This window comes from Diaporthe amygdali (genome assembly GCF_026229845.1).
Source record: "Diaporthe amygdali strain CAA958 chromosome Unknown NODE_35_length_488319_cov_65_809586, whole genome shotgun sequence".
NCBI lineage: Eukaryota > Fungi > Ascomycota > Sordariomycetes > Diaporthales > Diaporthaceae > Diaporthe > Diaporthe amygdali.
In genome coordinates, this window is record NW_026517055.1 from 88,598 (window position 1) to 116,304 (window position 27,707).

General features: G+C 53.0%; 10 protein-coding genes across 10 annotated transcripts; 6 read left to right on the forward strand and 4 right to left on the reverse strand.

Moving 5' to 3' along the window:
- Nucleotides 1-494: 494 nt before the first annotated feature.
- J7T55_011218 (uncharacterized protein) lies at nt 495-1,247 on the forward strand (the record flags this gene model as incomplete). Its single annotated transcript, XM_053133099.1, has 2 exons — nt 495-769; nt 830-1,247. The coding sequence occupies 2 exons, from the start codon at nt 495-497 to the stop codon at nt 1,245-1,247; spliced, it is 693 nt and encodes a 230-aa protein (XP_052988891.1).
- Nucleotides 1,248-1,332: 85 nt separating this feature from the next.
- J7T55_011219 (uncharacterized protein) lies at nt 1,333-3,536 on the reverse strand (the record flags this gene model as incomplete). Its single annotated transcript, XM_053133100.1, has 5 exons — nt 1,333-1,524; nt 2,313-2,364; nt 2,814-2,876; nt 2,949-3,198; nt 3,263-3,536. 5 exons carry the CDS (start codon nt 3,534-3,536, stop codon nt 1,333-1,335), a joined length of 831 nt encoding a protein of 276 aa, XP_052988892.1.
- A 388-nt stretch (nt 3,537-3,924) lies between these two features.
- On the forward strand, nt 3,925-5,273 carry J7T55_011220 (uncharacterized protein; the record flags this gene model as incomplete). The annotated part of the gene is made up of 5 exons (XM_053133101.1): nt 3,925-3,941; nt 4,008-4,213; nt 4,286-4,723; nt 4,827-5,020; nt 5,079-5,273. 5 exons carry the CDS (start codon nt 3,925-3,927, stop codon nt 5,271-5,273), a joined length of 1,050 nt encoding a protein of 349 aa, XP_052988893.1.
- An 868-nt stretch (nt 5,274-6,141) lies between these two features.
- On the forward strand, nt 6,142-8,696 carry J7T55_011221 (uncharacterized protein; the record flags this gene model as incomplete). The annotated part of the gene is made up of 5 exons (XM_053133102.1): nt 6,142-6,358; nt 6,625-6,761; nt 6,811-7,508; nt 7,618-7,843; nt 7,947-8,696. The coding sequence occupies 5 exons, from the start codon at nt 6,142-6,144 to the stop codon at nt 8,694-8,696; spliced, it is 2,028 nt and encodes a 675-aa protein (XP_052988894.1).
- Nucleotides 8,697-9,162: 466 nt separating this feature from the next.
- J7T55_011222 (uncharacterized protein) lies at nt 9,163-10,399 on the forward strand (the record flags this gene model as incomplete). The annotated part of the gene is made up of 4 exons (XM_053133103.1): nt 9,163-9,654; nt 9,715-9,920; nt 9,984-10,156; nt 10,212-10,399. The coding sequence occupies 4 exons, from the start codon at nt 9,163-9,165 to the stop codon at nt 10,397-10,399; spliced, it is 1,059 nt and encodes a 352-aa protein (XP_052988895.1).
- Nucleotides 10,400-11,116: 717 nt separating this feature from the next.
- On the reverse strand, nt 11,117-12,917 carry J7T55_011223 (uncharacterized protein; the record flags this gene model as incomplete). The annotated part of the gene is made up of 2 exons (XM_053133104.1): nt 11,117-12,645; nt 12,725-12,917. 2 exons carry the CDS (start codon nt 12,915-12,917, stop codon nt 11,117-11,119), a joined length of 1,722 nt encoding a protein of 573 aa, XP_052988896.1.
- Nucleotides 12,918-14,270: 1,353 nt separating this feature from the next.
- Nucleotides 14,271-15,478, forward strand: J7T55_011224 (uncharacterized protein; the record flags this gene model as incomplete). The annotated part of the gene is made up of 4 exons (XM_053133106.1): nt 14,271-14,298; nt 14,653-14,764; nt 14,982-15,040; nt 15,258-15,478. The coding sequence occupies 4 exons, from the start codon at nt 14,271-14,273 to the stop codon at nt 15,476-15,478; spliced, it is 420 nt and encodes a 139-aa protein (XP_052988897.1).
- Nucleotides 15,479-15,887: 409 nt separating this feature from the next.
- Nucleotides 15,888-17,292, reverse strand: J7T55_011225 (uncharacterized protein; the record flags this gene model as incomplete). Its single annotated transcript, XM_053133107.1, has 3 exons — nt 15,888-16,579; nt 17,072-17,231; nt 17,284-17,292. The coding sequence occupies 3 exons, from the start codon at nt 17,290-17,292 to the stop codon at nt 15,888-15,890; spliced, it is 861 nt and encodes a 286-aa protein (XP_052988898.1).
- A 4,947-nt stretch (nt 17,293-22,239) lies between these two features.
- Nucleotides 22,240-24,032, forward strand: J7T55_011226 (uncharacterized protein; the record flags this gene model as incomplete). The annotated part of the gene is made up of 3 exons (XM_053133108.1): nt 22,240-22,428; nt 22,498-22,985; nt 23,075-24,032. 3 exons carry the CDS (start codon nt 22,240-22,242, stop codon nt 24,030-24,032), a joined length of 1,635 nt encoding a protein of 544 aa, XP_052988899.1.
- Nucleotides 24,033-24,740: 708 nt separating this feature from the next.
- J7T55_011227 (uncharacterized protein) lies at nt 24,741-25,946 on the reverse strand (the record flags this gene model as incomplete). The annotated part of the gene is made up of 1 exon (XM_053133109.1): nt 24,741-25,946. One exon carries the CDS (start codon nt 25,944-25,946, stop codon nt 24,741-24,743), a length of 1,206 nt encoding a protein of 401 aa, XP_052988900.1.
- Nucleotides 25,947-27,707: the final 1,761 nt, after the last annotated feature.

Here is a 27,707-nt window from a genome sequence, read left to right on the forward strand (position 1 = left end):
CATCGCTGTCGCCGTCTCCTTCCAGAACGCTACAGCTTAACCTAATTTACAACACGTCAGCACGTACCACAGCAAAAAAAGCTCATTGTCCGTGCAACTGAGATGTAGGGCTGAAGCTGATCTGGGGATCCAACGTGGTATCAGGAACAAGGCCGAGTCTAAGGTGTAAAGCTGAGTGGACCCCTGGAGATTGCCCCTTATCAAGCCCGAAAAGCACGGTAGCGTTGCATTCAGGCCCTCTTGGCTTTCCCCAAACGAGATGGCAGGTGTCAAGGCAGCGAGATGAGAGTAGCAAGCAATTTCCCTGTCCTCGGGGATTAAAACGACATCAATCCCCTGAGATACTACTCGTTGCGCTCTCTCCTCTTTTTCCTTCAACCCCAGGGCTCACTCACCCAAGTCATTCTTTGAATATCACACCGACCAGGCCTGATCCGTCAAGCCCACCACACTCTTTTTTTTGAGAAATAATCTGATAATTGTTCGCCGTCGTGATGCATTTCCTGTCGCTGCTCGCTCTCGCTGCGCCTCTGGCGTCGGCCATCCAGTTCAGCAATCCGGCTGTCAACTCGACCCTGACTCGGGGCTCCACCTTTGATTTGCAGTGGTCCTCCGTTGACACCGACCCCGAGTCCTTCAGCGTGTACCTCGTCAACTTCGTGAACTGGCCCCCATTCTACACCCCTGTCGCCTACGATGTCGATGCCACCACCGGCGAGACCTCCGTCCAGGTCCCTTGTGACGTTGACCCCTCGTACGGCTTCCAGTTGTAAGTTGGACATCTTGATCGCATCACGTTTCTGCTCAGAGCACTGACATTGTCCCCCAGCAACGCCATCAACGGCACCAACGTCTACGTCATCTATGCCCAGACGTCCAAGTTCTCCATCGCCGGGGGTGCCTGCACCGACACGGCCCCAGTGACCACGGCCCCGACCTGCGCCGCCCCCACGGCGACTGTGACGGCGACCGTTACGGTGCGTGGCAACTCTACTCTCCTCGTGCCCACCGCCACGGCCACGGCAGCCCCCCTGGGCAATGAGCTTGTCGCCAAGTCCAAGTACGAGGGGGAGTGCCCCGAGGTCATCGGCTGGAGTGGCGACTATAACAGCCCCGTCAAGCTGACCGAGATCCCTCGCGCAGGCTCGTCCGGACAGTCTTCTCCGGCACAGGTAGGTGCTGCCACCTCCGAGAAGGTCAAGAGCAAGTGTGCCTCCAAGAAGAGGAGGGCCAGGAGGCACGCTTAGGTGTTGAGGACTGTGATTCGAACCGCCGAAGGGGAGTCCTGAATGGGAGGGAGGGAACCAGTGATGCGGAGCGTTTTGTCGTCGATTACGTCGGCATCTTCGCCGCCGTCGTGGGAACTGGTTGTGGAGAGTCGAGACGGACCTGGAGAGCACTCAGCGGGTTTTCGTTAGCAGCTGGCGTTGACTCGGAGAATATTATACCCCCCGTCTTGACCGACTTGGCGTTGCTATCGCGAATTTGTGACGACCAGTAAATCTGCGCCAGGATCGAAAATGGCTTCGTTCGGGTGTCAACTGATCTCAGGCGAGTTCATACATGACGATTGACCATGCCCGGGAAGTGAAGCTCAAGGCCGTATTTGCTCATCATATGAGCTTGAACATGTCAGCGGACATCAGCACTCTCCAATTTTCTCGTGCTCGTGGTCCTTTCTTCAACATTCCTCGCTTAGAAGCCCACTGCAGCAGGAAGCGAAGCTTGATAGGTGTGTTTGACAAATTTCATTCAACCAGGCATAGCAAGGAATTCTAACGCTCTTCAAGAATTATTAATGATATTCTTGCTTTCCTGGAACCATTGGACAGCCAAATACAGGATGTTTAGCCTGGTTCAGGGTTGGAATTAGTCTGTATAATTGTAGTCAGTAGCCTGACTAAAACTACAATTATTCTGTAATCACGTAGTTTTGTAGTCAGCTCTTCGGACTACAGACTACCAAACTACATGTAGTCAACCCTTCGGGCTGACTACGACTACATGACTACAGATTAATTGTAGTCTGACTAAAACTACAGACTAATTTTACAACCCTGGCATCGCTCAAAACCCTGTCGTTTTGCAACGTGACGAGGTAGGAGGCGGGGAAACGATAGGAGAGTTAGGACCACGCAGGTGTTCATTGAATCCAGTAGAATCAGATTAATCGTAAAATACTTGAGTTGCGTTAAAGTGCCCAGAGAGAGCGTGGATTTGCTGTGCCTGAGGGGATTAGTAGCATACTCCTCCTTATGGACAAAAGCTGATGTGCTTCCATGCTTTTAAGAGGTTGTGAATATTTGACTTACAGTTATCCATTTCACCTCGCCACGGCCGTCAGATTTTACGACAGCCACAGAACTATGCTGAGTAGTTGATCAGTAAATGCTGGTACGTTCCAGTATCCGCTGCCGTACCTTACAACAGGAGCCTCCGTGTACTACACTAGGTAATATCGTGTCCGGCATTGTCACAAGGTTCGTGGTTCCTGTTCTAAATCTGTTCTGCTACATCTTGTATTCCGAGATGCAGACTTATCACTACTTTGCATCGACTAGATTTCGGACAAGTGAGATGGTCCATGACTATGCTCTCTTCAGCGATACGTGGGTGTGAAATGTGACACTAAGAGAGTAAGCAATGGCGCACTTGTTGGAAGAATCGAGTTTTCAATGTCGAGGCACTTCAGCAAATGCCCCAGGACTGAGGTAATTTTTCTCAACTACAACATTAAATTTGAAGAACTACCATTCCCTGCATGACCAACCATGAATAACCATATTAGGGACTCACTTCACAAGAATACATACAGTACATGTTTCTGATGTGCGTATCTCAGGGACGGCTGTGAGTGTCGAGCTGAGTTCAGCGCCCTTTTCAGGCGATTTGTTCAGCTGTCTTGGGCAGAGATTTGTCCTTGCACTTCTCCACAGCTTCATGATTACCAGACAGCACCACCTTGCTGAAGCGCTTTCACCTCTTTCTGAAGCAAATCGATTTTGAAAGCTCGGTACGCATCCTCGACTCGCTTGCGTCTCTCGGCATCCGCTCTGACCCTTCTGGCCGCTATAGACGAGCCGGTCAGGAAACCGGTCTCGCCTCCGAGGAACAGCCCTCCCATGCCTAGGAAGAAGTACGCCGCAAAGTCTCCTACAGGTGACGGCGCCAGCTTCGATGTCACGTCTGGCACATCCACTGCGAGGGTCACGTTAGTCCAATATTTATTAGTCAGTAACTTGACACGACAATCAGGACGCACTTGTCTTTCCGCTCTGGAAAATGACCTGCTTCGGCTGATCAGATGTTCTAAATTCGTTGAACCAGCTCCTCCGGAGCCCGCGGACTCGATACGCAAGAAAGCAACCGAGGCCAAGGCCGACAATGGAGCCGAGAGATGCGTGCCAGCTGATTGTTTTGGCAGCTCCTTTGAGAACCTCGCGGTCGTCTGTGGTCAGGTCATGCTGGAAGTGCGACTCGGCTAGCTGGGCTAGCTCGTCGTGCTGGTTGTGCCGACGGAATGCTGCGAGGGACATCTTTAACACGCGGGTGGTGTGCGGTGTAAACCTCCTAGTTGATGATTTTGTATGGTCACGGTCTGTTCAGCGTAAAGACTCTCCCGGTGATCGAACCCATCTATGTCTTGCCGGTTACATCGGCCCTAATACTCTGGAATGTTTTCGACCATCATCGAGTAGCTTCTGAGGAGTAGTGATGACATCACGGCTAGTGGAAGAATGTTTAAGCGCGGGTTAGGGTATACCAGCTCGAGGACGTCATGTTGAAGGTGTCGTCGCGGCAATGTGTTTGTAATCAGGTGGCTGTTCATAATCAATCCCCTCTTTCAGAATTGCGCTTCTCTGATATCCTCCGAACCGAGGCTTCATTCGCTATTCAGTGATCGAACAGTGAAATATTTCAAAAATGGTGAAAGTTTTCCTGTGAGTTGTTCCAGACTGTAGTTCACGATCGGAGCTCGAAGAAGCTGACAGAGTGCAAATTTGCAGGACAGGAATCACGGGGTATACTGGCGGGGACATCTTTTATGTCCTGGAAAAGACCCATCCGGATTTTGAGTACTCTCTTCTGGTCAGAAACGAGTCTAAGGCTGCGCCCGTCAAGGAGAAGTATCCCAATGTCCGAATTGTGTACGGCACGCTAGACGACTCCAAGGTGCTGGAGGAAGAGGCATCGAAGACTGACATCCTCATCCGTACGTGTCAATATCATAACTCTGCCTTGTGTCCTCATCGTCCGAGTTGAACGACTTCTGATCAATGAGTAGACACTGCCGACGCATCAGATCATGCAGGAGCAGCCAAGGCCTTTGCGGCAGGACTTGCAGCAGGGCACAGCAAAGAAAAGCCAGGCTATTGGATCCACACTGGCGGCACAGGCATTCTGACTTACCAGGACACTGATGCCGATCGGTATGGGCAGCCGCTGGCTTACGAGCCGTACAATGATCTCGAGGGCATCGATGCGCTTACCGGTCTCCCTGACCACGCATTCCACCGCAATGTCGACAAGATTGTGCTGGCCGCTGCTGAGCATCCGGCGATCAAGGCGGCAATCATCTGCCCTCCCACCATCTATGGAAAGGGCAGAGGAGTCGGCAACACTAGGAGTCGACAAGTCTACGTGATGGCCAACATGACGCTAAAGCGTGGAAAGGCACCTATCATTGGGACTGGAAAGGCGTCCATGGATGATGTCCACGTTCGTACGTATAATTCTTCTTCGCTGCGGTTACCCATCCGGGCTTTATTGAAATCTTCCAGAATACATTGATTCTGGCTCCGTAGCAGGTGACTGACGCATACTAGACGACCTCACCGACTTGTACATCAAGATGGTAGATGCCGCACTCAACCCTAAGCCTGAAATCGATGGCCATATTTGGGGCCCAAAAGAAGGTTACCTCTTAGCTGAGAGAGGGTACCACGTCTGGGGCGAGGTTGCGCAATGGGTTGCTGAGGCCGCGCATGCCAGAGGTTACATCAAGGACACCAAGCTGGAGGTAAGTTTCCGGGCTCTTCCTTCTCTCCGCCCGTTGCAAAAGCTAATCGACTGTCAAGCCTCTCGATGTCGCCGAGGCCAAGGAAATCGCGGGATTTGAGGCGGCGTCCTATGGCTTAAACTCACGTGGCCAGGCAAAGAGGGCTCGCAAATATCTTGGTTGGAATCCGACTGCTCCGAGCCTGAAGGAGGAGGTGCCCAATATCGTCGACGTCGAGGCGGAACTGCTGGGTCTCAAGCCGGCGAAGGCTTGAGCTTGAGCTTCTTTGGCGCTGGGATAGTCATCGAGAACCATAACCCCCAAAACTGGAGTCTAGAAGCAACCGATTGGCGTGCATTTCAGCACAGGTTGTATTGATGATGATTCCATCACTTCCGTGGAAAGTTTCAACTGCGATTACGTTTTCGTAGGTGTGACTGGTCGATGTCTAGTCAATTGCTATTTTTGGTGCCAAATGGGAAAACATTCTTGCGACAATCGCGTGCCGTGCGTCGAGATTCTTGCTCGCTTTTAGATGGCAATTTTGATCGCCAGTCTACCGTGTGTTATGATATAGTTAAATATCCATAGGCTCAGCCGGAGAGCAAAATTTAGTCTCAACCTGTCGCGCTGTGAACACAAAAAATCGAAGAATAGAGCTTTTTTAATGCGTGCAAAAGTCACATCAGCTACCAAATACGTGAAGCCATTTCAAATGGCGCCAACGGACAAGATGAGTAAAGACAGTCCAGGGTTGAGAATGGTCTCGGGGCGCATGGTGGTTGCGTGCTCGTTCGGGTCTGTTCGCTAGAACCCACCGTTGTGACTAGAGGACCGTTCGCAGGGAGGCGATGTGATACATCAGACAAATAAGGTTTCCTCATTTACCGCACTACTTGTCGAGAAAAGAGGGCCTCGCGATCCATGGTCCCGAATCTACAGCGGGAGACACTCATTTAAGGTAGAAATACCCACTGATAAACCCATCCTGAATCAGAAAGCAGCCTCATGACTATGTAATGCCCAGTTGAAGACTGGCAGAACACGGTTATCTTCCCGCAGTTCATCCCAATCTATTCAGATAGTGCTGCAGGTCCCGGGGTCCTAGCCGTTCGTGATGGAGCAAAAGAAGCGGCCGAGTCATGATATCCCAAGATTCTGGATCCCCCCGCGAGCCGGTCCTGCGCTCCGAGCGCTTGGCTCCAGAGTCGCATCGCCGCGAGAGGGTGTTTCCCTGGCGTGTGCTAGGTCCGCTCGCGGAAACTCACCACTCACTCGGCCAATCCCTCCGTAGCGAGATGAGCCGGGACCACAAGGTTCTCGTCACGATTCGCGAGCGCGCAGCTTCCAATGGGCATGGTTCATGCATGGCACGAGGGCGCGCGGGAGACTGCCCCACAGCCTGCTGCGAAACATGCGGGCGTTGATCTCAGAAGGGCATGTTGAAACAGAGCACCGATATTGTATCGTGCTCCATGTGCCTTGGTCTTATCTTCAATCCTGTATGTATTATGTTTGAGTTCTCGGCCCCCCGGCTTGGGATGCATGCCGTCGAATCCGGACGACATTATCATCCTGGTCTCCCTTGTTTCTCTTCTGCCTTGCGCTGCATGTTGTTCTCCGAGAGGAACACCTCCCGAACACGACACGCATCCCATTCGTAACGATGCTGGTGCCCTTGGCCAAGTTGCTCGTCCTTCTTAGCACGGTACAAGTAGCTTTCAGCCAGGCATCGGTGCTGGCCGGTGTGCCAAGCTGTGCGGTGCGTTCAAGTTCCCGACATCTCAAGAAATACTCCTAACAATCTTTAGTTGTCTTGCCTCTTGGAAACACTGACAAGCCCATCATCGCCATGTCCCATCACCAACCAAACATGCATTTGCGAGAGCAGGACCCTGCAGGCCAACGTCTCCTCGTGCGTATTAGCAAGTTGCACAGTAAAGGAGGCGCTCACCACACTCAACATCAGCTCGACTACATGCAATGCGCCAGTCCGAGACCGCAGGCTCACCTTGGAGGTCATCTCGTATGCGCTGCTTGCTTTGTCCGCCATTGTCGTAGGCATACGGCTCTATGTCAGGATCTTTCTGGGCGATACCGGAAGTGTTGGTACGGATGACTGGATCATACTGGCCACGCTTATCCTCGGAATCCCCTCCACGCTACTTGCTACTCTCGGGGCAGGAGGCTATGGACTCGGGCGTGACATTTGGACTCTATCATTTGACGACATCACTATGTTCGCCAAGTGCTTTTATATCCTGCAGATCCTATACGTCATAGGCATCCCCATGGTCAAACTGTCACTTTTGTTTTTCTATCTCCGGGTATTTCCTGCACGGCCTGTTCGAAGAGTACTCTGGGGAACGGTCGTGCTCATTGTCATATTCTGTGTCACGTTCTTATTTGTGACCATATTTGAGTGTTCGCCTATATCATTCTTCTGGGAATCATGGGATGGCGAGCACAAAGGCAAATGCATAAACCTCCACGCCATTGTATGGATTCAGTATGTACCGTCCCAGTTGTTCTTTCACTATTCTTCATCCAATAATTGTGGTCTTGGGACCTCAACAGGGATTCTTTAGTGCCAAGATTGCTAACTCCTTGCCTGCTAGAGCGGCGGTGAGCGTCGCCTTGGACGTGTGGATGTTGGCGATCCCTTTTTCTCAGCTGCCTGGTCTAAAACTGCATTGGAAGAAGAAGGTCGGTGTTGGCCTGATGTTTTTCGTCGGCACTTTCGTGACCGTTGTCAGCATCTTACGGCTTCAGTCATTGATGAAATATGCCAATTCTTCGAATGCGACTTGGGACAACACATCGGTAGCAATATGGTCGACCATAGTCAGTATAACCCTTGTCCCGCTGCGGTTGCCTATCCGTTTTCATTAGAATCGTCCAGAATGCCCACTTTCGGGTTCAATAGTAGTTGACTAACGCATGGCAGGAGCTGAATGTCGGTATGATTTGCACGAGTCTTCCGACCCTCAGGCTACTTGCAGTCCGAGTGTGGCCGGTCCTGAACGGATCCACAATCCGCAGCAGGTTTGGATACAGCGGGAGTCGATACGGGCGAAGCCGATACCCGAAGAGAGGCACCGACCTCAGCATCAGCCGCGAGGGTCCCGTGAGGATGAACAGCTTAAAGACGGCCGATGTGAAGGTCGACGCCTTCCCAATGCCTCCTGGCAGGTTTTCAGACGCCGAAACACGGCCTACCGCTCCCGAGATCATTCATCAGCGCCTGGCGCGTAGCAATTCCGATGTGCCCTCGATATCCACATTTACCAGCAGGCATAAAATGCACAAATACTCAACAAGTGTGCCCATCCGAAGTGCCAGCATGGCGAGGCATGAGTTCTTGCAGCAGACTTCAGCCGCGCCACTTGCAAGCCAGAGCTTACATCGCAGGCCCAGCGACACGTTGATGGTGGAGGACAGCGTCACAGTGAGGTCTGGAAAGACTGGAAACAGCACAATCGGTGGGATCGTGGATACGTATGCCACCATGTCGAGTCCTGTGGAGTACGCAATGCCGTTATCATATCCAGAATGGCCATTGAATGAGCCTGACAATGTGCCACCACCACGCGGGTGGCCACCAGAGCAGAGGCAGACCATGTTTCCGATCGGGGAAGCGACGTCTAGCTCTTCTGATATCGGAGATCATGATAGCAAGGAATGGCCGACGAAGTAGTTAGAATAAATTTAATTACATAGCAACTTTATGCTGCGTACTGCTACCTCGCTCATGCTTTTTTTTGGCTTGATTAATTGGGAAGATGGAAATCAAATCTCTACCACAAGCCTTCTCACCAGTATCAAATTGAAATATGGTTCTTCCTTTCACAATCTTGGGAGTTGGATCGGCGGCTTCGCAACTTCCGCTTGCAACCCCTTCCAAAAGGTCTGATCTTCCAGACCAGGATCATGAATGATGGCACTTTCCCTGAGGCGGCCTTGGACTAAGAACGCATTGTTTACTTTCCAGGTCCAGAGGGTCAGCAACAACTCTGGAAATTTCCACGCATACAATTTCTCCCCGGCATTCTCTCTTTCTCTTAGCCAGATCATCTCCATCAAACTTCTAGCTCCGGGACTCAAGGTCGGGCTCTGTTCCACTACCAGAGTAAAGCGCCATTCGAACATTGCTTCCTGTCAAGATGTCTTCAACAGACTCTTATGGATACATAACTTCAACAGACTCTTATGGATACACAACTTCAACAGACTCTGATGGAGACACAACAACCCAGCCCACGCTTTTAGGCATTCCAGCTGGAATAGCTATCAAGATATACGACTTTCTCTTCACGGATATCATCGATGGGCTGAGAGACTATCTCTATGTCTGCTTCTATATCCGTGGCAACACTTACGACAATACTGCCAATTTCTTTAGTGATATAGATAAAGGCGGCAAAACGACCCTCACCCCGATCCTGAGAACATGCCAACAGCTATACTCCGAGGCGTTCCCCATGCTGTGCAATCGCACTGAATTCGTCGTCACCCTCGGACCTGTCGTCGATCCTTCGCAGCTGACCTGCATCATGCCCCACCAGTACCTCATTCACGCAACAGCACTGAAGCTCAACCTCAAGATTGCGTCTCCAGAGAGGGAGGACGTACACACCTCCTCCGGCCCAAGAGATGTCTACAGATGCTTTCTCACAGGTCTCTCGCACCTTAAAACCTTTCTTACTTCGATACAGAATGGCAATAACTTGAGGTGGCTCGATCTCTTCATCGATGCCTCTGACAGAACGCTTAAGGCTTACGCCATCGAAGCAATATTGGTTATGATCGAGAGAAGAGTGAGGGTCAAGGGGAAAGCTGGAGTAAGGCTATATCTCGACCCATACACAGAGTCTCTGGTCAGCAAAGAACGGATGGACCAGGTGTTGCAAGCGATCAATGGGTGAGTCAGCCAGTCACGTCGTAAAGCTCAAAGGTCCCAACCTCTGACACGCCCTTCCTACAGTACCTTCGCTGGGATCAGAAAAGAGCCCCTTGGCCCATCCCATGCCAAGCACATCTTGACTTACTTCATGCCCGACACATTTGTGATTCATGGTCTCGATTTTAAGGGGAGACCATATTATAATGGGGTGAAAGACTACGGCCCGCACCGGAGTCAGAAGGATATTTATTGTGGTGAGCGTGCTCCTGGTGGTCGCAACCACAAACTAGTGGTAGACTTACGACACAGAATGTGGGATAACTATGGAATCAAGAGAGGCGCAGAATGGGTACAAGAGGTTTTGGATGCTGGAGTCCTACCTCCAGAAGTCGGGGATCCTTTGTTGGTACCAGAAGCTGCGAGGCCACCACGACGCCAGGCAGTTTTCCCCGGCTGATCTTGTCTTTCTGCCTCTGCCTGATACATCGGGGCCTTGATGACTTGAAAGAGCTGTTTCTTCAATACTGGGAGGAGCGGCTTCATCATGGGTGACAAGAAGCTGGGTTAGGATTGTCGTAGAATGAGGCTTTCAGTAGTACAGCTTCTTGAGCTGAGGTTCATTTTGCGGCCGTCGACATGGGACACATGTCATGAGGATGCTGTTTGATTGCTTGGGATGATTTTGGTATTAGAATCATAGACGGATCATAGATTTAACATTGATAAGGTGAATGGCTGTATTGCCCTAACACTGATTCAAGTCGCTGATCAAGTGTTTATATTCTCTGTCTGTGGGAATAGTAGCGTACGCAGTATGCACTGGACAGACTAGCCTTATCGATGGCAGCGCCAGCTGCCAGTCACTTGACTGCCCAGCCTATAGCCAGACGTACGTAGGCTGCAGCCTTCAGCTGCAACCTCAACACCAACCAAGCAGAATCTACACCACTACAAACCCTTCGTTTCGTGACGAATTACCCGTACGGGAAGCCAAACCAACACTGTCATTCATTCGTGGATACCATATCACTGCAGACCTGAGGTCAGAGCTCACTGAATATGTGAGAAAGGTCATGAACAATAAATGGTATCTTGATATTTGAATCAACAACGCCATTCGCTACCAAACTAGAATGAATCAATGGCAAAAGATAACCCCCCTCCCCCCCCCCCAAAAAAAGACCGAAACAAAGCGGTTCCCCAACTCCAAGAAATCACACCTCCTCATGTCTCTCCACACGGATTTTATCTGAGCTAGAGTCTGAGCTAGTATCTCCCGTGAGCTTTCGTCCCCCTTGCCCGTATATCTCCACCGCAAGACCAGCTAGGATGCGTTGCCGGCGCTCCTCGTCTTTCTGCCCAGTTGCATCATTGAAAAGCCTGTCCAGCTGCTCGAGGGTCTTGTCTTTGGTCTCAGGGACACAGAAGAGGGTCCAGATTCCGGCGAGAGTGGCAAAGGCGGCGAAGAAGATGAAGGTTCCCCAGCCGATGCTCTCCAGCATGGGAGGGACGATGAGACCGACGATGAAGTTGAACAACCAAATTGACATTGCCGACCAGGCGACGCCACGTGCACGCAGGGATGAGCTGAAGAGTTCGGATGGCATGGCCCAAGGAACTGGGCCCCAGCTGAAACCGAAGATGACCATGTACAGGTTGAGAAATGCAAGAGCGCATTTGGCCTCGGCGCCATGCGCGGACCAAGACTCGCCAAAAAGCTTAATCAGGACGCCAACAATGACCATGCAAATGGTGGTGCCGATTGAACCAAGGACAAGCAGGGGCTTCCTGCCGAGGCGATCAATCAAGAAGAAGCTAATGATCGTGCCAGCCAGTTGTGTCACGTTGATGATGCCAGATTGGACGAGCTGCTCCTCGTAAGAGAAGCCCAGAGCGGCGACCATTGATGGGGCATAGTAGATGAGGGCGTTGATGCCGATCATCTGCTGAAAGAAGCACAGAAGGACCGAGACCAGAGTCCGACGCCAGCAGCCGGGGCGCCAGGTATCAACCCAGGCCCATAGGTCTAGCTTCACCTTGTCCTTGAAAGTCCCAGTCTGAAGTGTAGGGTGTCGCTCGATCTGGACCTCGCTAGTGACCCTGTTCTCGGCCCGCATGCCGAGCCACTCAGCCTGGACGAGGATGTCGTCGGTGCTGCGCTGGCGGAGCTTGGCAAGCACGACAAGGGCCTCGTCGTCGCGGCCCTTCATGGCCAGCCACCGCGGGCTAGCCGGCATGGCGAAAGAGCCGACCAGGAGGATGACGCCGGGGACCATCTGCAAACCGAACGGCACGCGGAACGACGCGGCGCCGGCCAGGAACCTGGTGCCGAAGCAGGTCCAGTACGCAATTACTATTCCGAGCACGACAAACAATTCATTGAGGTCCAGCAGCATACCGCGCATGTTCGGCGGCGCGATCTCGCTGATGTAGACCGACATGGTGCTCGACAGCAAACCGATGCCGATGCCGCCGACGAAACGGCCCGCGACAACGGTGTCGTATGTCATGGATCCGGTCTGGATGGCCGCGCCGACGAGGAAGAAAAAGCAGCCGAAGCGCATAGCCATTCGCCGTGACAGGTGATCCGAGATGTGGGGCGCTGCGAAGGCGCCGATGAAGGCGCCCAGCTCGAGGAGGGCTGTTACCAGGCCCTTGTAGAACCCTTGTGATGGTGCGCCGTCTGCAAGCTCGGGGAACTGTTGTTGGAATTGCTTCATTACGAGGATGACGGACATCAGGCCTGTTCGTTGTGGGATTAGTTTCGCCAAGCTTACACAGGGGTGTTTGTGACGAAGGCATGTCCCTCTCTGGTAGCATACCTTGGTCTATGCCGAAGCAGAGTGCACCAATGACAGCGAAGGCTGCTACTGCTGTCACGTAGGTATTTTGTCGTACGGCTGAAAAGCTGGCCTTGCCGTACGCGCTCATCATGGCGTGGTCATCTCGGGCGAGGTGTAAGATGGCGTCTTTCCGAGGGTTCTCGGCAGTGGCCGCACTAGTTGCTTTCGACATGGTATGGCTGGCCTTTGCAAGTATGAGATGAAGGCGGCCGGAGAAGATTGGATTGGTCACGACTGTCTTGTTGTTCAGGCGGACAGTGTATCAGTGTGGTAGAGTGTAAGGGGGGGGGGTGATAAGAGGCTGAGCGGACTGCTTCTGCAAACGAAACAACACCCAAACATCGCGGCCGCTGGCTTCATTATATGTTCCTGTTTCATGGCCATGCGGCCGTCCAATTGGGGCTATGTAATGACGTCCTGGGCGATGAATCCGCGACCGACATGTCAGCTCGCCAACAATGAGGCGCGGGAATACCACAGAGCCAAGGATCGTGACCGCCCAGTGGAGCAATCCGGAGAGGACCCACGCATCACGCGCCAGCTAACGGCACGGACAGGACCGCATTATAACGGACGTCATTGGGCACAATCGGGGAAAGTGACAAAACCGCCAGACGTGGTCAGTGCCTACGTTGCTATTCTCTGATCTTCGACCGTCGTCGACCGGCCCGTTGCAGTTTCGGGCGGTATCCACTCCACCGACCAAGGCCGGGCTTGAAACGGGTCTGGACTGTTGCTTTCCACCAGCCAACCGTTGAGGCCAGGTCCTTTGGCGCCAAAAATAGGAAGTCCGGCCGCTGTGCGCGTACATAAGAAGTGGTCCCTCGCCTGCATATGAGCAGAACACGCTCGGCGGATTATACTACTAACAGAAGTTGAGCATGAACTCTGCCAGACTCAATTGAAGAAGAGGTCCATTGAAAAAGCAGTGTGGTTCCAAGACCCAGTTTTCATTCCCCGGGTTTCGACGTCGCAGAGAATGGGGGTGGGTCTGGTAAAGAGTGGAACCGTGGGATGACGTCTTGAAAGTTCTGGGTTGGAAAACTTGGGTGAGGCGGAAGAGAGCCCACACGCGATCATCCTTCCTCTTTTCTTCACTGGAGGTAATATCTAGCGATTCATTTGTTGCAGCGTGCATGACGCTGAACTACCTGTTTAAACATACTCAGTCTCCAACCTCCGGAGGATCAACCGTAACATGTATACACTATGTAAATTCAAACCCGAGCCTCATCCGCGCTCTGCTTGAGTCTGGATCTGGAGATGCAAGGTTTGATTTCAGCTGTCAAAGACCAATAGACTTCAGACAATAGTAAGATTTGACCATTTTCTGCAGTGCCAACGCAGGATCCGCAATAGTTGTAGAGTTTCTAACTGGCAAAAGGCGGCGAAGGTATCTTAAACAGGTATAAGCAGATCTCGGGGCTATCGCGTACCTTGCATCCGGGCGCCGATCATCAGAACGAGTGGCTCAGAACAACCTGTAACAATAAGAGGCGGGAGCCTTACCAACTTCGTTCTCATCATGTACTACGCCTCAGTGTCAACTCCATGTAAGCTGCAATGTTTTGAACTTGATGCAGTCCACAATTTCACTGGGCTGAGAAAAGCATCACTCTAATTCTATTGGAAAGACTTCGGGTTCTCGGCCTCTGACGCTGATCCCTTGGCTGCTGGCTAGTTGCAGCTTCGACGATCGAATCAAGTTGACAGAGTTCGTGACGTTGTCATCTCGGCTGTTTAATCGCTCAATAGCATAGAGATAGTCAGGAACATGCTCAATCAGGGGAGAAAGTGAGTTGATCTCCAATACAATGGCAACTCGGCTCTCTTTTCATATGAATCCCCATTTGAGGTCGCCGGGCTGGTGGCAAATTAGCAACTACACAGCTGGTTATGCGATACAGATGGTGACCTAAAGACGCGCCATTTCCAGGAGTTTTGCGCTATCTGCGGCTACTTGAAGAGCATTGGCATCCAGGGGGTTCAATCACAAGCCCCACAGCCGATGCATTTGAGGTCAGCCACGTCAGGAACTGCTCCGCACGAACGGCGAATTGTGCATAATACCGGTGTGACAGTCGAAGGTCGATGACATTAGAAGGTAACGGGAGAATGGACCTGGCTCAGAGGCTCAATACATCCAAGGTTGGCTGTATTGTGACTGCTTGCCTCGGAGAACATTTAAGACCCCTTCTTTCTACAGTCTCGTATTGTCTGACTGCCCCAGACTTAGCATTCTCCCTGAGAATTGTTACAAATTCCACACCTTTTCCAGTTACGGCCCCAATGAAGGTAGGAAAGGCTCCCAGCATACACATTATAGAGACGATCAAAGTTTCAACATGTGGCTTGCAAGAATTTCAAGTAACCTGGGCTTTGCAATCTGTTGCGTCGCTATGCCTCTCAGTACCGCTTCTTCGATCGGTCCTATTTACACATCCATTCTCTTACCAGCGAACTTTTCCATGCCTCCTCCCCCTCCGAATTTCACGCTCAATAGCACCTTAAGCGCCTCGTGGAGCGGTTTTTATCGGCAGGCTACCCGTCGACTACATCAGCTGCAGCAGTTACAATGACCCTAGGATCAACAGGGACGAGATAGACATGCTAATCCACGAGACGCTCTTCGAGGCATCTACCCATAATATGGCATCACAATTCTCATTGTCCATCTGGAGAGCCGCTGATGACCGGGTGCAGCTTTACATTAGTGACTACCACAACAAGTAGGACGCTCCATGCAGCGTTGCAGAGTACAAGGTCATCGATGAAGTCTCAGACCGGCAATGTAGTTCTATGGTAGATACATCCATTTCAACTACTAGAAGTTAAGTTAGAAGAGATCCAACATACGAAGATGGAAGCTTCAGGAGTGAATGTGGTTATGGTTACAAGCCCCCGCCAGAAAAGTCCGCTCACTCATCGGCCAGTAAACAGCATGGGTCGGTAGCCAAAGGAGGCACATGAGCCCTTGATGGGAAAAGTACGGGCAATAGTGTCATGACATTGGTATCTGTGTCTCAAATGTCAACTCCCACCGTCTGCGTATCTGCGTGTTGATACTCCAAACTCCGTAGTGCTCAAACCCGCTAAGTAACACTGTTCTTACAATTACACATCTTGCCTCTACCCAATTTGCCTACGCATATTGCTTGTGCCCGCCATGTGGCTCATCAGCAGTAACATCTCGCATGACCGGAACCTCCTCGTTCGAGATCTTTCTCCCACTGTGAGCTGGTGACGGCTTGGATCTCTTGAGACACTGAGACAAGAAGGAGAGAATCATCCACCCAACCCAAATGATGGCCGCAAAAACGCCATACACAATCATATACGTGCGACTCGACCCAGCCAGCTGCAGTCCAAACCCGCCATTGATAGTCCCGAGCGTGATCAGTGGGATGCCCCACCAGATGTGAACATACGACATCAGCGTCCGGCTCCCAGTCTTCTTGAAACGCAAGTGGTGCAGCAAGCCGGTGAAGGGCTGAAGGACCAGACCGCTGACAACGACAAGACCAATCTTGGCGTGGTGGCTCTGCATATACTCGTTGCCGCGGGCCATCCAGATGCCCATGGCCATGACGGCCAGCGCGATGCACCAGGTGAAGATCTGCCACGCGGCGTGCAGCCAGACGGTGATGCGGCGCGGGAAAATGCGGATCAGCACCGCGCCCATAGGGAAGAAGAGGGCGAACGCCAGACAGCCTAGGATGCCGTGCGCGGTCTGGATGTTGTCCGCTACGCGCTCTGCCTCGAGGAAGTCCTCTCGTGCGTCCCAGTACTCCTCGAGGGCATCGTCGGCATCAGGCTTGGCTAGGGCCAGGGACGCTGAGAGCACAGGTTAGCTTGAAGAACTCCATGGGATTTTTAAAAGTGGTTCGTCAACTTACCTAGGCCCAGCAAGAGCATTCTACTTGGAAAGTTCATATTGATGCAACCGCCTTGATGAGAAATATTATGGGATCTTGGGATACTCAGCGATCGGATGATTCTCTATTGCAAATTACGAGAGGACCGCGTCTACATTTATCTCTATCCCATCCTGCAGGACCTTGGAATTGTTTTCGCATTGTTATAGCCAAGTGCCTCGTTTCCTCTACGTGGCTGAGGTAGGTTTGCCAATCAACCGTATCCCATTGGCCGTAATGCTGTCATCTCAAGACAAGAAGTCAACGCCACTGCATAGACTGCATTGGCATTCTTAGGAAAAAGACTGCCTTTTACACAGCAAACGCACATCAACAGGTGGTTTTGCCCAATGTTGGCGCGTGTCTAGTCCGCTACAGCGCAATTAGGTTTCTGGCAGCCAGCTCCGCCCACCTTGGACCCGCTTGGCCGGGGCGCGGACGGGTGAGGACCAAGGCTGGCGCCAAGCCCACATCCCGGCGTCCGCGTCATCCAGCCGCGGATGCATGATGCCGCCCAGCAAGGCCGAGTGGGCGCCTGTCAGGTCGTAATCTCGATCATCGGCCGGCAATTGCTGCGGGGCCCGGGTGTGTCTCTGTCTGGCGATCGGCGTAGGCGCGGCTCACGCTGCTCATTCGGGAAGTCTGTGCAAGTGGACGCGCGCGTGTTCTCCTTGACTGCTCATCCGGCGTGGTATTGGATAGCCTTGGCGGGAGCCACGTGTTGGGCAATGCAGAAGGAGAGCGTGGCAGTGGGGGAAGGTTACCGAAGTAAGTAACTGTTGTTATAATACAAAGCTGGAACACTGCCACTTGACGTTGTTTTGACCTCGGTAATGTTGCATCCTCTCGCCTCATTCGCTCCCTTATAAAGAGGAGGATCACCTCTCGGTTTCTTTTGGTTCTTTCCAAGGAACTAAATCAGGTGATAAGAAAGCACATGAAAGTGATGCAAAACGGGTTGACACGTACCAGGGATCCATTAAGCTCGGGGGAACCGGGTTGATGGTCAGTGTGCAGAGGAAATTGAGCCTGAGTCGTTGGCGCATGGGGTGGCCGGCCATGTTCCCCTCAATGGCTTCACAGGGCTTGGAAATCTCCGACTGGGCCGAAGGGACATAGTTTGTGACAACCTTGATATAGGCATTCTTACTATAACTCGGTTTTCGTTCTTATTCTGAAATGCTGCTTTGGGCCTGGTTCTGAATCAAATCATCCTCCTCTTATCATCTTGTTATGTAAGACACACTGAAAATCAACCATAACCGTTCCGACAGGAGTTGTGTTCAATATTCTGCTGTCTATTCCAACTCTACAATTCGATCATGAAATAGCAATTTGAGGCTGATTTATGCTCTTCGAAACCCCTTCACTGAGTAAATATCAATATGACTCGAAGCGGACGTTGTGAGACTATTAAATGAGGCATAGACCATTGCTTTTGAAACATCAGTCAAGCTCCCTACCTCTGGTTTCAAGCTACTGTGCTACCAATGAGTGCCTCTACGGCTAATCATCTAGTGTTTTCTGAGGCCGGGCTGTGGAGACACACGGACAGAGCATGCTAAAGTGATGTCCTTTGTACTGTGATTGCCTCCTCTGGTGAACGACTGACGGGAATCGTACTGGACAAAATTCAAGGACCAACCTGAACATGTTTGGGTGACATTCAAAATTGAGGCTCCAGAGTTCCAGATCCGGGTAAAAAGGTGTGGTCATATTGTGTATTTGGAGGAATGCCCTCTTGGTCTCTATGTGCTAAGGAAGGGCCGGCCCGGCTAAAGGCACATGCCACGAGGGTATTCGCTCTGTCAATATGCTATAATTGACCCTTATATTCACACACCACCAGCTTCCTTGGACCTGGTCACCACCATTACGTCTCAGGAGTGTAAAGTCATAACAAAATTCAGACATTCTAGAGTCATCGCGCTTGATGTCACCAATCAAATTCCCTGTCTCTGACAGCTGTCAACAGCTCTGTATCGGACTCTACTTTTGTAGGGCTGGCGGGCCTGTGCGTATCTGCAAGTCAGTCTCGGGCGTCAACTACATAGCTACGAAATCGGAGCAGCCCACATTCGGGGGTTCAATCGAGTTTACCAAGTAATGGTTTCAACTCTCTTTACAGCGCGTGTTGCTCCATTGAGTATCCCATGTCCTCATGACGCACTTGCCATGACACACGACGCCAGGTCGCATCTCGTCCGCGTTGTCGGCTGCTTACTTTCGAACTTTGCAATGCCTTCATCTTGATTGCCTGGGACAAGCATCTGCAAATCACTCAGTACATGTAGAATTCAACGGCTCATATTTTTTAGTCTACATTGGCTCCATCTCTACCTCATAGAACTGTATGTATTTCTTTTAGCCTATGATATGAAGACAAGCGTATGTATCACCTTGTCTGCCAAATCTGAAACGGAAGTGACTTCCTTCACCATCGAATCTAATCTTGCTAGATTCACGATTGTTTCTGAGATGTGATGTGTCAACATGACATGTATACACTGGCTAAAGTCATCCCAGATCACCTTGGGGCAGCCAACGTTTGAGCTGACAGGTGCAGTAGGGCTTGTTAGAGGCTATCGTAGCTCAAACTTTAGATGGAGTGCGGGTAAATTGACTACACGAGCGCGTCAATGTTCGCAACCGGGCGGTTCGAACTCGGTACGTCCGTCCTGCCGCAGTATCGGCCTTACGATATGATGGATAGCTCTAAAGTTATCCCGTCTCATTCCCGGTTTCGCAAACGCGTCCCTAGTTCGTACTAACTATCTGCCGTCCAGTCCCTGCCTTTACTGTTCTGTTCCATGCAGGCATTGAGAACTGAGAGTTCATAGGGTCATTCATGAAAGAAACCTCTGGCTTTACCCAACCGGGGAAAAAACAAAGTCAGAGTGATCACCTCCACGTGCCCCCTAGCCAGTCAGTTGTCTGCGATTCACCATCTAATAACCTCCAACACCTTCAAAACATGGTTACGATTATGGTTACTGTCTCGGTCCGGACCTCCAGCCCGATGGATGAGCATTGCAAAGTTTGTGCAGCTCTTTCACTCATTGCAGTATACAGCACGGAGTCAACGGTTCCCAGCCTTTGTTTGTCGCAATGCTTTGCCGGGCTCCACCTGGTTGCCGCTCAGCCTGTGTGTTCTTGGACCAGGAACAAGTGGGCTGTGCTGGAGCAGCAATTTCTAGTTCGGGACGGCAGTGCGGCTGAAACATTTTCAAGTGTGCCTTGCGTGCAAGGATGACGCCGGCACTCGGCAGAGAATAGCTCCATCCTGTGGCACTCAGGAGATTAAGTGTAGCCTTTCATTCTGCCTCGCAACGTGTGTCAGTCGCGGACAAGCATTTCTGGGACCGGGGAAGGTTTGCAGAGCTAGGACGAGTTCAAACCCTTGGGATGTCACATGGGGAACAAAAGTAAAAATATTATGACGAGAACCCAGCCGAGGCAGGGACTTGCGACGACATCATGACGAGTCCCGGCGGCTACACACATCCAAAAGGACGGTCATCCGAAATGACACCACAGTCCTCTTGCAGACCGATGATACCCAAAGAGTTTTGGCGAAGCTTTTGGGCGGGATTTGGACGCAGGCAGGACGGCGACAATCTACGGTACTTGACGAGACGCTACGGGGGGTTCGGAGAGTTGTTGAGACTTGATGGGCACCCAGGCTGTGGGCCGTCAAGCGAAAAGAAATCCCCGACGCGAATAATTTGCTCGCTGTCACATTCTTGGTTGACCGGTCTCATCAGATGGATATAAATATCGAGGAGAGAAAAATATCCGTACGCTTCGCTCGCGTGCCCTCATTTCCACATTTGTTTCGCAGGCTGTGAAACGCAGCAGACGCATTGCATTTGCACCAATTCCCGTGCGAAGTAGGCATGAGGAAACATAAGACGACGGCGAGATATTCCGGATCATATTGACTGTCGTCTGATGTCGACACCAATGAGTGGTGTGTTCCCACCTGTCCCGAAGGAGATCTCGACTGAGCGGTGCTAGTGCCCGCGGGCGCCACGTCCGATTTGGGAATGCTGAGCTGCCGCGGTATAGATCGGATGAAGTGGAGGGAGGTGACCTTCCCGAGGGCAAGGGGGTAAATATTGTTGGTGGTGGTCAGCGGCTGAAGATCAAAAGTGGCAGTCAGACTGCATAGAAGACATTGGATGATACCTTGTCGTCTCACGTATATTGCTTTTACCAGGGGCACGTCAGCCAGCAAACCCCTGCCGAACGAACTATTCTCTATCAATCTCAGACCTTAGCCCCGCGACACTAACCAACGGGTTCATGTCGGGGAAGAGCTGACCCTGGCTTCCATCGCGGAAATGCGTGCGGTTTAATTGATGAGTTTCTGCAGCGTCCAGGAAGGGTCCAGGAATGGAAAATTCAGAACTGGAGACTGACAGCAAAACACTGCCAACTGTCTGACTGTCCGCCCCGGCCTATCCACCTGCCCTACCACACTATCCCTACCTCGTTCCTAGTCCACTGGGTCGCGATGATGTGATGTTGTGGACCCCGTCCCCGGCCAGACAAGTTGTAATTCATGCATTGCAGCTTTTAGAGTTGCGGGTATGTGGTTAACCGGATCTTGGTACAATCCCACCACCTCTTGCCATTCGTGCAATTTCACCTTGTCGCGAGTTGATGTTTGTAGAGTCCCAACATGTTCATGATGGCCCATCCCCACATATAACATGTAGGCATAGGTCCTGTCCGTAGCTCACTTTCCTGCAACCGTGTGCGTGTTAGAGAAAACTCTTGGCCCCGTCCGACAGCCGGCCCTCTAATGATCGCCCTCCTGCTTGACATGGCATCGCATCGCATCACACCACAGATCTAGATCCGCTACCCTAGTACCCCGACCCTACCTTGCTCGGTCTCGCTGGCCCACCACCGCGATCACTGTCCGCGTTTCCACTTATACGCCGCGCACCACCACCTGGGCACTTTGCGACTGGCCCACCACGGGCAGACGGCATGGCCTTAGGATCTGATTGATATTACCCACCGGCGTTCCACACCCCCCTTTCACTCCGTCGCCTTCCCGAAGCTTTGGTGACTGGCACCTGTTCACAGTGGGGGTAGTGTTCTGGGCCTTCCTGGGTAGTCTCCTCCGTGCCTTGGTCCACAAAACACAGTTCGTCCAGTCTTTACTCTCCTGTCTGACAACTGACAACGTCCGTGCCGTCCGGGACGCATGCGAATCACCACCTTTCTTAATTCTCTCTTCCATCCCTCTTCTGGAATCTTCACCGGCTGATCACCGCTCTCATCTGCCGGAAGACGTGATGGTTGATATATGCCAGCCGCCCTGCTCCTGCTAGTGCGAATCTGGGAGAAAGGAGCGAGGAAACCGTTTGTCTCTTCTGGGAAAGGGAAACTGATAACACACGCCAATCCTATTCACAAACATCCGTAACCTTCATCTCTTTCTGGAAGAAGAGAGGCTGATCACGCTCATTACCCGTCGACGAGGGGTGGTATAGCATACCACCCACCAGTTCGTCACCGGAAATTTTCCCATCCAGGGCTGGCTTATCATATTCTCTTCCTCCCAAGATGCCTCCATACTTCCACCTCTCCCTGGAAAGGCGAGCCCTCTCGGTGGACCAGAACATCTTGATGACCCACCTGGTGGTGTGGCTTCTCACACTCGTAGCAGGCATCCTGCTGGCTCTACGACTATTCACAAAGTGGCTCAGGGCACAACAATTGTGGTCAGATGATGGTTTCCTGATAGCATCATGGGTGGGTCACACGTCTTCTTTCCCAGCACGAGCAAACAAAGAAAAATATACTAACAAACAAAACATCAAGGTCATCACAATTTTCTACGCAGCCATGACCTCCCTCGAGCTAGCGCTAGGCGCAGGCCGTCGCGAGACCTCGAAGCCTCCCCCAGGCGCGCCGTCGGCGATCCCCCTGCTGGACCACGTCACCCGCAGCCTGGCCCTGACGGCGGCGGCGTGGAGCAAGACGTCGCTCGCCTGCACGCTGCTCCGCCTGCAGTCGCCGCGCCCGATCCGCGCCGCCCTGTACGTGATCATCGCGTTCGTGAACATGGTCCTCGCCGGCGCGGCCATCACCCACTGGCTGCGGTGCAGGCCGATCGCGGCTGGGTGGGGGGTTGGTGATGGGACGTGTTGGAGCATCAGCGTGCAGAATATCGTGCAGCTCAGCGCGCATGCGTTCTCTGCGGCCATGGATCTTGCGCTGGTGGTTGTTGTGTGGCAGGTTTTGTGGACGAAGGGGTTGAGTGTTGGGGAGAAGGTTGGTGTTGGTACTTTGATGGCGCTCGGTGTCTTGTGAGTTTGCTCCCTTCGAGAATGTGGATTGCGAAACGAGATCGAAGTGGAGAGATAATGAGAAAAGACGACTGACACTATGATCACAGAGCGAGCGCAACATCAGCCGTCACATGTGTTAAACTCTCCAACCTAACCGACTCAAACTTTCAGCAAGCCAACATCGGCGTCTTACTCTGGGCATCAATGGAGCCCACCATCACAATCATGGTAGTGTCCATCCCGACGCTACGCCTTCTGAATCCATCACGAGGGCACCAGAAACTCTTCTCACGCGACAACATCCGCGTCGTGCGGACAGACGACAGCCGGATCGGCGCGCCCATCTTCAAGCAGCACGCAGTGAGCGCCACGACACCCAACTCGACGGCGGCGCCGCCGCGGCCACCACGGCCAACATCAAACCAGTCCTTCTGGACGGACAGCTCGTCGATCCTCAAGGGCGGCGACAGGGGCCTGACGCACGAGGCATCGACCGAGGACCTGATCCAGCAGTCGCCCGTGTACAGCAGCCACGGCCACCAGAACGGGAACAACAACGCGTACCCGACGGTCGACAACACGCTCGGCGTCCCGGACGCGGGGGGCCGCGACACGCTCAAGCCCAGCACCAACGGCAAGCGGCTGACGCCGCTGGAGGAGGAGAGCAGCCTGCGGGGGTCGAGCGTGTCTGGCGGCGGGATGATGATGGGGAACAGCAACTATGCCAACCACTTTGACAGCTACTACGGCGGCAACAACTACCGGTCCAGCTCCAAGTACAGCACGGGCGCGTTCATCGACACGTACGGGACGCAGGCCAGGGGCGTGGTCGAGGGCATGGAGCTCATTGTGCCGCTGGGCCAGCAGCAGCAGCAGAAACAACAACAATATCAACAACAATACCCGCAATACCAGCAGTACTCGCAGCAGCAACAGAGCCAGAACCAGTACCAGAACAACCACTCGCGCCAGCAGTCATCTCACCGGCGAAATCCCTCTGTGACCGAGGCGCCGATGTACATGAAGCCTGTGACTGCCACAGGCGGATATGGGGGGATGCTATGATCGTCACATCTGGGACGGGGATCACACAGCATTGTCAGGGCAGGTCTAAGCTCTCACTCTCTAACACACACACTTTTCCTTTTTTTCTAAAAACCAAAACCAAGTGAGCGAGGCGTTTTAGAGTCGGAAAGTTTTCCCACCACAACTAGACCTTTATTCTGGCGGCGAGTTTTTAATGCAATATGTCCATGTAATTACCTAAAAAAAAAAAAAGAAAAAGCAGGATTGATACCCTCCTGATTCTATAGTTGACCAAGAATGAAAGCGGTTTATTGACTTTCGTTGCAGATTGTCCGGTGGTGATCATTAATGTCCAGGGAAGAAAAATTAGACAAAACACCCCCCGGTTCCCTGTATGTCCTGAACCAACCCAAAACGCCTTCTGTGAATTACACCGTCTGTGTGTGGTGTGGTCTCCGCCTCCTGTCCGCCTCCATTATCCACGGATGCGCATACGTACATCACAGAGTGCAGATTCCCATTATGCCCAAGAGACCTGTTCATAGTCATCATCATTAGCCCCAGGGACCCCGAGAGTTTTTGAATTTCGTTTCGTGTCGTCGTTAAAATGATCAGCCGAGCATCAATCAAAGCACCAAATCAGACCACATCCCCCTTCCTCGTTCTCCATGCACTTCATCATTCATCATGCACCGCTGATTTGCCAAAGCAGCAGCAGCAACCATCGCTCCCCCGGAAGGCATCGGTTCAGACCCCGAATATCCTGCTGAAGCGGCCCCTCTTCTGCGTGCGCACCGACTCCTGGCTCATCATGCTGGGCTGTTCGCTATGGGCACTCACGGTGCGCTGGCTCCTCATCGCCGGCGGCTGTCCCCCCATGGGTCCTCCACGGTTGTTATTCGGGCCATCCATCATCATGTCGTGGCGGTTCGTCAGGTTGGGCATGGACGGCATGGGCGGCACGTTGCCGTTCCGCATGCCGTCGTTGGCGTTGGCGAAGTCCCCGCGCAGGGCGCGCTCGACGTCGTGGTACTGGCGGCGGTAGTCGTCGTGCTTGGCCTTGGCGTCGAGGAAGCGCGCCTCGGCCTCGCGCTGCCGCTCCTGCAGCTGCCGCAGCTCCTCGTCCAGCTGCGCCATGTCCGCCTGCGCCTCGGCCATCAGCGCCCCGTACTCGGTCACCTTGGCGTCCAGCGGCTGCAGCACACTCGTCGTGATGCTCGGCGTCGGCAGCCGCTGGATGTGCGCCGCCGGCGACAGCAGCGGCGAGTCCGGGCTGACGGGCCGGCCCATGCCTGATGATGGCGGCCGGTTGCCCCCGCTGCTGCCGTTTGTCGGTGGCCGCCCGTCCTTGGCTGTGGGCTGGGGCCGCCGCTGCTGTGTCTGCCGGTAGCGGGCGGCGTCGATGTCGACCTTGTTTGGTGGGGCCATGCTGGCGTCTTCGGGCGAGCGGGGCCCGTGTTGCGAGCCGCTGTAGCTGGGCGGTCTGGACCCGCGCGGGGCGGCGTTGTTGCGGGCGGCCTGGGCTATCTGCTGGGTGGTGACGGGGCCGTTGCTGTTGCGTGCGTTGTCGACGAGTCTACCCTGGCCCTGCTGCTGCTGGATGGGCACCTGCATCGCCATGTTGGCCATGTTGTTGTTGCCGTTGCTGCTGCGCCTGACGTGATCTCGCTGGGGCGAGTGGCCGTTCTGGTGGGGGCGAGGTTGCGGCTCAGGTTCAGTGAAGTCGTAGTAGTTTGGGTATGTGATGGGCCCCCTCTCGCGGTCTGGCGAGCTGGCGGTGCTGCCGGAAGAGACGGAGCTGGACTTGTTGCGAGAGACGTAGGGGGCGCGGACGGGTGGCATCAGATCGCTAGCGGTGGAGTCGATGCCGAAGTCGATCTTTGGAGGGGATGAGCGCTCGTACTGGTCCCTCTGGCGGTCACGTTGGACTCGTGGTTTGGGTGGGGAGCTCATCTCACCTCATGGGATGGGTGCGGGTCGTATGCACGGGAGTGTTTTGTATGTATGCTGGTATGCTGTATGTACAGACAGGGACAGAAAACAGACACGGGCAAGCTTGAAGCGAGCGTGGTGCAACGAGTCGCGCAGTGCAAAGTAAACGAGCAATGAGAAAGGAAGAGGGAGCAGGTGGGTGGGGACTAGGAGCAGCACATGGGGGTCATCCGATATTGATGAGGCAATCTGACGGTCTGGGAGAGACACGCAGATGGACAGATAGATGGGATCGACAGCAGCCAGCCAGCCAGACAGAGAGACAGAAAAAAAGGTGGTGGGGAGTGGAAGGCTTGGAAGCCCAATGTCGCAAGTTTGGGGTGGCTGGGAGGGGAGAGAGAGGACAGCTTCAGAGCAGGTCACAAGCAGATCAAGTAAGCTGGCAGAGTCTAGCTAGGTCATGGAGCTGCAGAGATTTTGCAGGCAACAGGGTTGGCTGCTCAGAAACAGAATCGTGACATCGCAGGTTCGTATGCAGCCTGTCGCATGCAAGTACAGATGCAGAAGTAAATACACTAGATGCAGATGTACAGTGGATGGCTTTCGAACTTGTCCGTCGAAGCTTGGGGGACGAGTAGTGTGCACATGTTACCGTCTGTTCTCTCAGCCCAAAAACTCAATTCGATTGCTTACTGCGGTGTTTGCGACCAGCTACTGGCCCAGCCACTCGCTTAGCCCCACTCAAGGCGCTCTCCTACTGCAAAGCACGCAGTATTCCGCCCTCCCCTAGCTTTTGAGAATACGAGACCGTCGTCGTACCGCAGAAATGCTAAACCCGCAGTACCGTGCTGTACAGGACTGCACATGTTATTGCAGTAGTGATGTCGCATCCCGATACAGCACGTCATCGTGTCTTCATTGAATCTGGTCCCAACGATCTACTGCCGTTGCCGTTGTTTATTGCAGTTGTATTAACAGTTGCAGTGCTGCACAGTCAGCAGCCCCTCCCACCCAATCAGGCTTAGCGAGGGGCTGGTCCTCGGGTACGCGGGCACGCAGGTACCAAGGTACCCAGGTTTACGTACCTGGCTCGACAGGGATACCAGCGCGGGCGCTCCCGATCTGACCAGCCACCCAACCACCCACGACAGGGTAGCCACGATGCGGGAATGGGCAATAGCCGATTTCACAGCATGAATTGGGAATACATAGCATTGCCCATGTTCTCTCTCTGGCTTTCTCCTTCTATCTACGGTAGCAGATCAGAGGCAGTGAGGAACCGACAGTATCGGCTCCTCCAGACCCTTTGAGGACGGGGATCGAGAAGCAGTGCCAGCATTTGTGAGCTCTTGGACTGTGGCCGCAACCGAATGTACCACCATCCAGGCGTCGAGGATCGTCACGTCTGTGCGTGACTGCGATGCACATTTTCTTACTCTGTTCACACAGCGGGCAGCAGTGGAATTTTGCCTGGGGCAATTAGTCAGGGGAAACAATGGTTCTCATCTTCAAGCAACTTAAGCAGAAGGTTGAGGCTTCAGAGTCTGCTCAAGTGACTCACAATTTGGTCTTGCCAAACAAGTGGCGTTTGCAATGTGAGAACATACCTAGGCAACGTTCACCACTGTGATTGAGATAAGCGAGCGTAATCCTCTAGCTCCTTAAAGTCTTTGTGAAGCTAGGTCTCAACTGCATGGCATTTGTCGCACGCCTGAGCGTCCTTGCAGACGCATGCCCAGGCTGCGGTGGTATTGTCTCCGGCGTGGCTCTTCTTTTGTTAGA